The 11,588-nt window shown below is 46.6% G+C and overlaps 1 protein-coding gene across 1 annotated transcript; it reads left to right on the forward strand.

The window, feature by feature from the left end:
- Positions 1-39: 39 nt before the first annotated feature.
- On the forward strand, positions 40-11,219 carry scaf1 (SR-related CTD-associated factor 1). Its single transcript, XM_056401502.1, is given in 7 exon segments — positions 40-210; positions 1,499-2,696; positions 2,699-5,032; positions 5,845-5,927; positions 6,415-6,726; positions 9,381-9,509; positions 10,424-11,219. Coding segments are annotated over 6 exon segments (4,143 nt in total). The 5' UTR covers positions 40-210; positions 1,499-1,570; the 3' UTR covers positions 10,583-11,219.
- Positions 11,220-11,588: the final 369 nt, after the last annotated feature.

The following is an 11,588-nucleotide window of genomic DNA, read 5'->3' on the forward strand; positions in this document are numbered from 1 at the left end:
CTACGTTTCCCATCATCCTTCGTCGTCCGGTCTGAGAGGAAGGAAGATGGCGGCGGTTGATGGACTGGAGCTGCTGTTGCGCTTTTAAAACGGGAGAAAAGGCTGTTGATGTGGTGTTAAGCGGTCGGTTTAATGTCTCAAGAAGAGACCGCAGCAAATCCCACACGGAGGCTTTGACCTGAGACTGCAGACTGCCGGACCGGACTGAAGGTAACCCGTTAGCATACGACTCCGCCTGCTGCATTTAGCCACTTAGCCACTGTAAGCTACATCAGCTAGCTAGCTAGCTGAATGCCTCCTGCCGACGCATCCCCACACACACTACAAACGTCTTTTCAGAGGTAAAGAACATTTATATGTTTGTGTCAAATCTGGTTTATTAATAACTTAACGCACACGGCGCCTAGCTACGATGGTGTTCTGCTAGAGAGCAGCGGCGTCAGCGTTAATACTAACACCGGCACCGGAGAGTGAGCTCAGGTAACAGCTACAGCAAAGTTTCCCTTTATCAACAAGAGACGGAGGAGACATAAAACACAGGACACAGAACAATGTGTTAATGAGCTGTACAACAATAATGGACCAGAGACCGAGACTAGAGACAGAGGAGACACGGCACAGTGGACCCCAGAACAATGTGTTAATGTTCTGTTTAGCAGCCAATCATCGACTAGAGACAGAAAAACTGTGTTAGCTGATATTAGCTAAGGGCTCCTCTTCCCCTCACCTCAGACTCTTTGTTTGTAACTTCACTTAATGTTGGTTAAAGCCAGAATGAATCAGCAGAATCGATGAGACTGCATCAGTGACTGGACCCTCTGAAGACCGCCTGAAGACCTGTTAGAGTTTTACTGGGTGTGAGGGACGCTCATAATTAAGCTCCTAAAGGGGTCCCGCTCCTCTGAGGTTCTGGTTCTGTAAGGTCCCATTCCTCTGTATGCAAAACTGAGTCGGACACACATTCTCTGGTTTTGGTTTTGGGGGGTGTTGTGTTGTATTCCCTTTTGTTTTTAGTGGAACATTTCCATATCAGTATTTGGCAGTTTTAGATTCCTGTAGAAATAAATCAGGTTATATGAATTTCTTTTGACTATAAACAAACAACTAATTTTTGATAAGAGACCCTTAAGTTTATGCAATGGAGACACGGTTTCTAACTAATCTCAAACATATTGTCATTTCTCTACTGACATTTCTTTTTACCTGTTTGCTGACCTATACAGCTTTACTGATATGTCTGTGATCAGCTAATATCGGCCGATTATATTGGTTCTGCAGTGTATTGGTCTGTTATATGGACGGCTGGATGTTGTTTGTTAGCCAAACAAACCCTAGCAGCAGAGTAGTGTGTCAGACTGACAGGGTCCTGTCATGGACATGAGATGTGCTGAATGTGTAGCTGTGTGCACTCAGTGCAGAATTTGTTGCTTTAATTTTTCAACAACATCTCCAGTCAGATTTTCATTGGAAGGTAAATGTGTCCTGTTCTTTCTACTAGGTTTATTTGTGGATTCTGTTCCTCCGCTGTGGTCCCACTGTCTGACTTCTGCACCACCAGTTTTCCTGGCCCATGGACTTGACACCATCAACAGGCTTCAAAAGGAGGCCTGCTGCCTCTTCTTCCCCAAGTGGAGTTAGAGAGATTAACAGGAGCCCTCCTCCCTGCTCGCCCTCCTTGTCTCTGTCTTCTCCTTCATCTGATCCGTCATCACCCTTGTCTACATCCTCCTCTGTCTGTGCCAACGTGTATCAGAATCATGTAAAAGGTCAGACCCAGGGGACAGAGGTGGCCAGGGTGACCTCCACTTCTGCCTCTCAGGCAACACAGTCTCTCTCCACATCTACACCCAGCACCACCTCCCTGGACTTCTGCCTTCACACCTCAGTGCAGCCCAGCCAGGTTTCTGAAGAGGAGGACAGGAAGAGGGAGATGTACGATCCTTTCCATCCCACTGAGGGAGACAAGGAGGGAAGGGAGAGGGGGGAGGAGGGAGAAGGGGAGAAATATGACCCCTTTGACCCCACTGGTTCCCCAGCATCAGACACTGATGACGGCAGTGGCAAACTGAGGGGGGTGAAGAGAAAGTCTGAGAGAGCACATGAGGAGGAGAAAGAGGAAGAACCGCCAGACTCCACTGACACTTTGACTGATCTGCCAAGCCCATGTCTGGTCACCCAGCTCCCTCTGAGGAGGAGGGTGGACTGTAGCACCACCAAGGCTGGAGAGCAGAGGGAGAGTGCAGACTCTGATCACTCTGAAATAGAGGAGGGGGAGATCGTTGGGGCTGCTGACAGAGATGGAAGCAATAAGAGAGCACCTGTAGAAATCCTCCCACTGAACTCTCCCAACGTCTCCTTCTTTAGTTCAAAGCCAGAACGCATCCTCCGGGTGCTGGACGGGGACGGCTTCGTGTCTGTGCGCGCAGAGGGTAGCTGGGAGGTGGACAGGGAGTCTGAGGACGAACCTGTGGTGGGAGTTGAGGATCTGAGAAGGAAGCTGGTCAGCAGGCGGAAGGAAAGATATCTCTCCTTTCCTGCTTCTTCCCCCCTCTCTCCTCAGCCACCGCCTCCTCCCTCCCATCCTCCAGTTTCTACACCCTCTTCCCCTCTCACACCTCCTGTAGAGCAAGGCAGCAAGAACCGCAAGTCCTCCAAAAGCTCCAAGGAGCGAGACCAACAGAAAAGCAAGGAGAGGAAGGCGGAGAGAAGGAGGAGAGAAGAAAGAAGAGGAGGAAAGACAAAGAGGGAGGTTGGGAGAAGAGCAAAGAAAAGGAGGAAGCACACAAGCCCGGGAAGGAGGTAATGAAAGGACGGAGGAGCAGCAGGAGCAGCAGCCGAAAGAGGAAGAAAAGACGGCACAGCAGCCCAGAGGCCTCACGATCCTGCAACTCCTCAGGGAGAGGGGGCCACACAAGAAGCTCCTTTTCAAGCCTCTCTGAAGAAAGACATCGAGATAGGGAACGAGACAAAGACAGAGACAGAAGTAGAGATAGAGAGAGGGACAGAGAGAGGGGAAGAGAGAGAGACAGGGACAGAGAGAGAGAACAAAATCGCACCAGTAGCAGTCGAAGAGATGAAAGAGATCGAGATTCAGACTCGAGAAAGAAAGAGAAGGAAAAGAAGGGAAGACAACATTCAAGCAGCAGAGAGAGGGGCATCTCAAAGAGTTCCAAAAGGAGCAGGGAGAAGAGGGAGGAAGACAGAGACCGGCAGCGTGAGAGGGATCGGAGACGGGACGGTCGTCCTGTTGTCCCCCCATCCATCCAAGACCTCAATGGGTCGGACCTCTTTGCCATCAAGCGAACCATCACAGTCACCACCACCACTACCACCACCACCGTACCCGGCTCCCCGAGACTCGCCCCAACCTCCCCCTGTCGGCCCGTGCAAGACTCTGACAAGCCTCACAAGAGGAAGAAGAAGAGGAAATGGCACTCAGCCGGAGAGGCGCAGGACCGGGGCAGCTGTCGAAGCCGGTCGCAGTCACTCTCACCTCCAAGGTATCACAGCTACGAGTCAGACCGCTACTCAGACAAACTGGAGATCGACGTGCTGTCTCTGGATGGTGAGGCTTTGGACTCAGACTACCCATCCCTGGAGGATACACCTCCTGCTGCCCTGCCTCCAGAGCCACTTGCCCCCAGCCCCAAAACTAAGACTGTCCCCAAGACTGGACGACATCACCCGAAAAAGAAATCTCGCACGTTAAAGAAAGTCGGACAGTCTGAATCCTCCTCCTCGTCTTCCATCAGAACCAAAAGCAAATGCCTCTCCTCGCTGACGGTCACCTCAGGCTCCGCCTCTGTCTCATCTGGCCTCCCTTCAGCGAAGCGAGCCAAGAAACTGGGAAAGGACAAAGAGCGGGACAAAAGCAGTAGGAAGGATGTGGGTCGGTCTGGTAAGTCCAAGAAAGAGAGTGGCAGCAGCCGGAAAGGCAAGCTCCAGTCCAAAGTGTCTGTGCTAGTTCGTGAGGGCGTGAGCAGCACCACGGGGGCTTCAGTAGGCTCTGGAAAGCTGGGCATGGACCTTCTTGGTCCAGGAAGTACAGGGGGCAGTTCTGGGGGCTCTGTGGTGGGCGGCTCTATTGCGGTAGTCTTCTGCAGAGACAATGAGAGCAGGTCTCCATTCCTCAAACCGTGCTCAGAACCGCTGTCGCTGAACAGCCGCAATAAAGATCTGGCCAGTCTGGGAAAGCGAAGCAGCCTGGCCGCACCACCATCCTCCTTAACCAATCCTGCAGGACTGAAATCCAAGAAAACTAAACCCAGCTCCATCACATCCACCTCCTCCTCTGCCTCCTCCCCCTCTTCGTCTCTGGCAACCAAGCGCCGCCGTCGGCTGGCCAAGAAGACGAGAGAGAAGGGTGGAGCTGCAGGGTTAACGGCTGGAGACGGCAGCCAGGCGAAGGCCACATCCGAGAGCTGGGGGGGAGCCTCTTCAGATGTTCAGTCAGCTGGTGGAGATGGGAGCAAGTCAGTCAGTCCACATACTGGCCCCGCCGGACCTGCACCCTGTTCTTCCTCCTCTTCCTCCTCCTCTTCCACCAGTGTGCTCCCACCCTCCTCCTCTCCACCACACACGCCTCCACCCTCTATGGCTCCATTGCGGGACACCAGGGATTCTTCACCAGACTCTCAGACTGTGGACAGCAGCTGTAAGACTCCAGACCCTTCTTTCCTAGCTGAGGACTGTCCAACTCAGACCAGCCCCACAATCCCGTCCTCCAGTCCGTCCAGCCTGTCCACCCCACAGGGAGCTGGCCTCAGCATCGCCTTGTCTACACCCACAGCCAAGCCTCCACCTCCAGATGATGCACCCAAGTCTCTGTCCTCTCCTCCCTGCTCGTCCTCTTCGGCAGGCTGTGGTCTCACTTCCCTGTCTCTGCCTCTCTCTTCATCAGACCCCTCCTCCTCCTCTGTATCTTCCTCATCTACCAGCAAGCCTCCCCCTCCTCCTCCCCCTCCAACAGCGCCTGCCCTCCCCTGGAGTCTGCAGACCGGGGTGGACTGCACAACTGGTGGAGTCCTAGCATGTGAGTTCTCTCAGTAGGTCTGCCATGTGTTCATGGAGCATGACAAAGTCCTGCACCATAAAATCCAGGTTTTCACTAGTTTCAGTTACTGATTTTATTTTATTGAAAACACTTGAGATGTAAGAGTGACAGGACTCCATCATTATGTTACCTTTTTTATTGTTATTGTTGTGTTGTAATACTGCAAACTTTTCAGATTGATAAGCACTGAACTGCAGATGGTCACAGGTTCACTGCAGTCAGAGGAGACATGTTTACCTCATTCAGGTGTCTGCAGCTTGTTACTTCATCATGTGCAGTGAAACAAATTGAAACCAGTGGATAGTTGAAGTTCTTGTCTTGGGTCATTTAGGACCCTCAGCTCAGTAACATTAGATCTTAGTTGATAACTCTGGTGTCAGTGAGCGAACCTGCATGAACACAATATACCTCCATCAGGCTCGGGTCTGTCCTCATGTTGTTATGTTATTTTAAGCTTTCCAAGCCTCTTCAGAAACTATTTAACACTAAATTAGTGTTAATCCTAAATTAGTGAATTGTACAGTCACTTTACTGTGGCCAGTTTTGGACACACCCCTCTTAAGACAGCACCCAGTCCTCAGAATGACCACTGTGATGGTGGAAACCAGTCACTCTGCATAACTGTGTTGTAGTTTGAGTTGTACATTAAAGAAAGACGAAGGGATCAATCAGCCACATGTTGTTCAGGTTAAACATTAAACAAACTCGTTGTCACCTCATTTTAAAACAGACTGTGAGAACATGTTTTTGTGTTTTTCCTGAAGTAACGCGTCTGTCCTTCTTCCACTCAGTGACTGCTCTGCTCTTCAAAATGGAGGAGGCCAACATCGCCAGCAGAGCGAAAGCACAAGAGTTCATCCAAGCAACCAGCCAGGTGAGAGTCTCTGTGCACAGTCAGGTGAAATTCACAGGAACCTTCTGGATAGGCTCAGGTTTCCGAATGTGGGAACTTTCATTTGTCTGACAGATGATTTGTTTGAGGGAGTTACTGATTATTTTCATTGTGACATAAACCTGTTTTTACATATTCAGAATAAATAAATTCAGGGGTTTGAATGAATGAGCCAGAGCAGAAATAATGAGCCTCCTTTACCTTTTATTACATAAATGCAACAGAACCTGTGAAACATCAAACACTCTTAGCCTGAAAAGCTTGTCACTGTGAAGCATTCAGGATGTTGTGTTTGTGCAGCTCCCTGCTCTAGGTGAAGCTACCCGTTTGTTTACAGGTCAAACATCTGCTCTGTTGGAAAAAGATGAGTTCAGTCAGGTTGAAGGAGTCTCTCTCTGTCTGACAAAGAAATGAATGAGACCTAAACCTGGTCTGACTGTGTCATCTCTGTCTCATGTCTCTCCTGCAGATTCTCTCACAAGCCAATCAGAGCCAGTCTCAGCAGCACGCTCCCCCTTCCTCTGCCTCCTCCTCCTCCTCCTCACAGATCCCTCCCCCTCCTTCTATCCCTCCGCCTCCTTGTCTGAGCCCAGCCCAGTTTATCCTCCACAGCTCCCTCCCATTGGTTGGATGCACCAAAACCCCACCCTCTCACCTGCACCCCTCCATGAGTGGCGGTTGTGCACAGACCCCACCCCCCATCATGCCAGTGGGACTGTCTGGAGTGACTGGGAGCTCTGGTGACACTGGATGGGACAGTGAGAACAAAGACCCTGACAAGGTACAGTTGAAGTTCATCGACGTGTCAGGGTTGTTTATGAGGCACATCCCAGTGCTGCTGCTGCCTGGTGTTCATCAGTGTTTAACAGAGGCCTGTACTATGAAGCAAGTTCAACATGTGCAGGAGAACTTTTCGTTATCTGGTTTAACTGAACCTACACTCTCCTTTCTGATAACTTGTACAACAAAGCTGGTTATCAACTGGTTCAGTGTAGCTTGGGTTTACCTGTCCAGGTACGAGCTCGTTCATGTGAAAGAGGTTTTTAATTAAAAGCAACATCATCAGAATCATGAATTGATACTGATACTGTTACTGATACCTGCAGGAGAATTCAGTTATAGTGATGTCATAAAGTGAAATTCAACAAGGTGAAACATAACAACATGATCACATGACTAGAATAAAGGAGAAACACTACAAATCATTTCTAATTATTAAAGTCAGACTAAGGATATATGGTAAATAAGTTTCTTACTCAGTATTTTCTCTTCAGTCAGTGAACAAACTGTTATGAACATGTGAAGCAGATAAAACAGTTAAAGTTCATGTCAGACTGTTTCTGCTGCAGAGAGGAGAGAAAGAAAAGAGAAGTAGTTGATGTCTGATGAGTCAGTCTGACTAAAATGTTCATTCATAATGATGGAAATATTGAACAGTGTGTGGATCATTGTTGGTTTAGTTTTTATCTTTCTTCATGTTGTTCTGAGCTGCAGTGATGAAGAGGAGAGTAAAAGCTTCATCACTGTCAGGAATCCTGTCCATTAAAGAATCTGTGTTCAGGCCAAATGAAGCTAGAATAGTTATTACGTAGTTATTTAGTGATAAACTCACCTCTGTTTGTTAGAGGCTCTGTTTTAAAACCAGAGTGGACACATGGAAAGATCTCTACATATCTTTATTGATCACTGGTTATTGATCAGTAAACTGTTTTGTCCCTGTAATGATCCTGTAGGAATGATGACTCAATTTTTCCAGGTATCTGATTTGTCAGTAGTTTGGCTGTTGACAGATTTTGATCTGATCCCCCGGAGTAGGTTAGGAGTTCAGCATCAGTTACCATGGTGGTTTACCCCGGTAAACGGTAGCGAACCACCATCGTAGGACTGAAAACCAAGAGTTAAACCTGAAGTGACCTCGATAACCTCAGATACAGCTTCATAGTACAGGACTCTGAGGGGTCAGTGTTGTTGTTGAAACCTGACCTAAAATCTTCTTAGTCTAAATTATCATCTTGTTAATTAGTTGAACAAGTTGACGATACTCAGTCTTACAGCATATGTTCATTATAGGAGCTTTATTTTTTAGATTAGATTAGATTAACTTTATTTATCCCACAACTGGGAAATTAATTTACCACAGCAGAAAAATAAACATCTATAGAATAAAACATCTATGGAAATATACAACAAAAATTATACCAATATACACTAATAAATACAATATACACAATACACACGATATGTACATGAAAAAGTGCAAGTTTTCACATGGTCAGGAAGAGCAGGAGTTGTGGAGTCTGACAGCTGCTGGAATGAAGGACCTGCAGAACCTCTCCTTCTTACAGCGAGGATGTAAAAGTCTGCTGCTGAAGAAGCTACTCAGAGACCCTACAGTGTCATGCAGAGGGTGAGAGTTATTGTTCATGATGGATGTCAGCTTAGCTAACATCCTCCTGTCACCTACTTCCTCAATGGAGTCTAGGGGGCAGCCCAGGACAGAGCTCGCTTTCCGGATCAGTTTGTTGAGCCTCTGCCTATCCCTGTCAGTGCTGCCCCCTCTCCAGCAGACCACAGCCAAGTAGATGGCTGAGGCCACCACAGAGTCATAGAAGGTCCTGAGGAGAGCCCCACACAGGAGGACCTCAGTCTCCTCAGCAGGTGAAGGCGACTCTGACCCTTCTTATAGAGAACGTGGGTGTTGGTGGACCAGTCCAGCTTGTTGTTCAGGTGAACCCCCAGGAACTTGTAGTTCTCCACCACCTCGATGTCCAGTCCCTGGATGTTCACTGGTGTGAAGTGGGATGTCTTCCGCCTGGGGTTCACAATCATCTCCTTTGTTTTGCTGGCATTAAGCTGAAGCTGGTTGATCTTGCACCAGCTGACAAAGTCCCTGATGACTTTCCTGTATTCCAGTTCATTTCCCTCCAAAACACACCCAACAATGGCTGTGTCGTCAGAGAACTTCTGGACGTGGGAGTGCTGTGTTGTGTGTGAAGTCCGAGGTGTACAGGGTGAAGAGAAAAGGGGAGAGCACCGTACCCTGGGGGGCACCTGTACTGCAGAACACCACATCAGACACACTGTGACTAACTATGTAACATATTCATATTTTTAAGTATATGAGTGATTGATTTTATATTTGGGTAAGAAGTGAAAACATGGGACAGATAAAGAAGATGAGTAACCTCTCTGGACACTAACCACGCCCACACTAGACTGCTGACCTCTGATTATCAAACACAGTAGAAGTGTTTGCATTAACAAAGGCCTGACTATATGAGCCTGTCTGCCCCTGCAGATTCACAGAGTCGTATGATGTGTTTTCTTCTTTTTAATCTTGTGTAGCACTTTAACTATTTGTAAAAGCACTGTACAGATAAAACAGATGTGTTTTATAATGTGTTGTTAGTTTAACTTGTCTGTTCCCTGACTTAGTACCTGAAGAAGCTGCACACCCAGGAGCGAGCAGTGGAGGAGGTGAAGCTTGCCATCAAACCTTACTATCAACGCAAAGACATCAACAAGGATGAATACAAAGACATCCTCAGGAAAGCTGTGCACAAGGTCAGTACACATTCAACAACAGAAAAACACTGATGAGTTAAGTGTGTGTGTGTGTGTGTGTGTGTGTGTACTTTTGTGTCCATCTAATTGAATGTACTTTGCAGTAATTTAGTGTCGCTACATGGATATTGAGATATGCTTTTAATAACATGTCATTGGACTGGACCCTTCCAGAGGCAATGACACAACAATACAATGACACTGTTAGGGCTGCCGTGATTAGTCGCCATAATCGGCGATGTTGACTATGAAAATGCGAATACCAATCGTTTCCCATACATTGATTTATTTGTTTTTGCCAGTCACTATTAACCACCATGAATTTATTTTTTATTTATCATCTATGGTCACACTGTTTCTTTGGTCTCTGCTGTCATTTGTCGGTCACAGTCACAGTTTCCAGCTGCACTATGAATGTTTGAATGATGTTTTCAATATGGACGAGGACAACACTATGATTTGTGTTATTAGTTTAAATAGATTGTGTTTGTTCATATTTTAGGACAAATTTATACATCAATTCAGTTCATTTTAAAAGGTTCACTTTTTCCCTTTTTAACCAGTTCTTCTTCTTATTTATTTATTTATTTATCTTTTTTATATTCCCTCATTCTTTGATATAGATGTGTCTATTTATTTATTTACACACATTCCTCTGGTCACACTGAAACATACAAAGGAATAAACACACACCTCCATACAAGCACTGAAACATAATTCCCACCAACATGACGGTTCAAGATTTGTCGCAAATTAAAGTCATAACCTGTTTGTTGTGTCTTATTGTTTTGTGTTTCTGCCTGTATATGTTGCAGCAGTAGTAAATATTTGCTCCTAAACTGACACCATGTGAACAAAGTATAAACTCTTCACATTGAACTAAGCTGTGTGATCTCACTGTGTCACTGTCTCAGATCTGCCACAGCCGCACTGGAGAGATCAACCCGGTCAAAGTCAGCAACCTTGTGAAGCTCTACGTGCAGCGCTACAAATACTTCCGGAAACATGGACGTAAAATGGATGAGGAGGAGAGGGATGACAGGGAGCCAGGAGTGCTACACTCCTCTGCCTGAGAGGAGACCACTCCGCCTTGTGCTCAGACCTGGGCCACCCTCTGATTGTTTGTCTGATATTTTTATTGCTTTCATAGCCACCTGTCTGTTTTTATGTGATCTCCCTTCTCTCTGTGATCTCACTGTAAATATGTTTCATTTAGAAAATGTATCACTTATACCATGTTGAAGAGGTGGATGCTGTCATGCTCACCTGTGTGATCTGATACAGTCCAGTACTCCAACCCTGCAACACATACCACCTGTGTGAAGCGATTAGTTTTTGTTGACTGTCTCATTAGAAGCTTCACAGCGGTGGTACTGATCACAGGATGTTTCTCGGCAGCAGTGGATTAGGTCTCCATGCTGGTTTGTCCTCCCCATCCCCATGTATATGCGAATCCCAGCTGAGGAGAGGAGTAATACCCAGTTGAACACATTAAAATATATTGTACAACCCTGAAGGACACTACACCCCGTCTGTCTCAGACAGTATGGAAACAAAGCTGTCATGGTCCAGACACACTGACCTCTCAGCTCTGTCATTCTGCCGTCTCTGTGTTGAGTGCATGTGTTACTGAGGTTGAGAAAGTTGCTAAATCTCTTTATAAAATGACTTGACCAACAAAATATAAATGTTGCTTGAAAACCAGTAAAGTGGAGTGGTCTTATTCGTTCAGCTTGGTTGCTGTTAGGGCTGCACAATTAATCGAAATATAATCACAATACAGCCAAGTGCAATATCCAAATTGTAGGAGCTCAATTTTTTTTTTGATAAAAGTCAAATGTGTCACATTGTTGAGCACTGTTAGCACCATAAGTGTTGTGGTGGTACGGAGACACCCTGGCCTACAAATCATATTCTCCAGATGTAAAGGAACATGTTTGTTTGGTACACCGACAAAAACCGACAAAAATCACTTTTTTTTTTTCCAGTGAAAATAAAATGAAACCACCAAATTGCATATCACAACATCAGCCAAATTAATTGCAATATGGTTTTTTTTCATATTGTGCAGCCCTAGCT

The sequence above is a fragment of the Seriola aureovittata genome, chromosome 17, assembly GCF_021018895.1.
Source record: "Seriola aureovittata isolate HTS-2021-v1 ecotype China chromosome 17, ASM2101889v1, whole genome shotgun sequence".
Classification (NCBI taxonomy): domain Eukaryota; kingdom Metazoa; phylum Chordata; class Actinopteri; order Carangiformes; family Carangidae; genus Seriola; species Seriola aureovittata.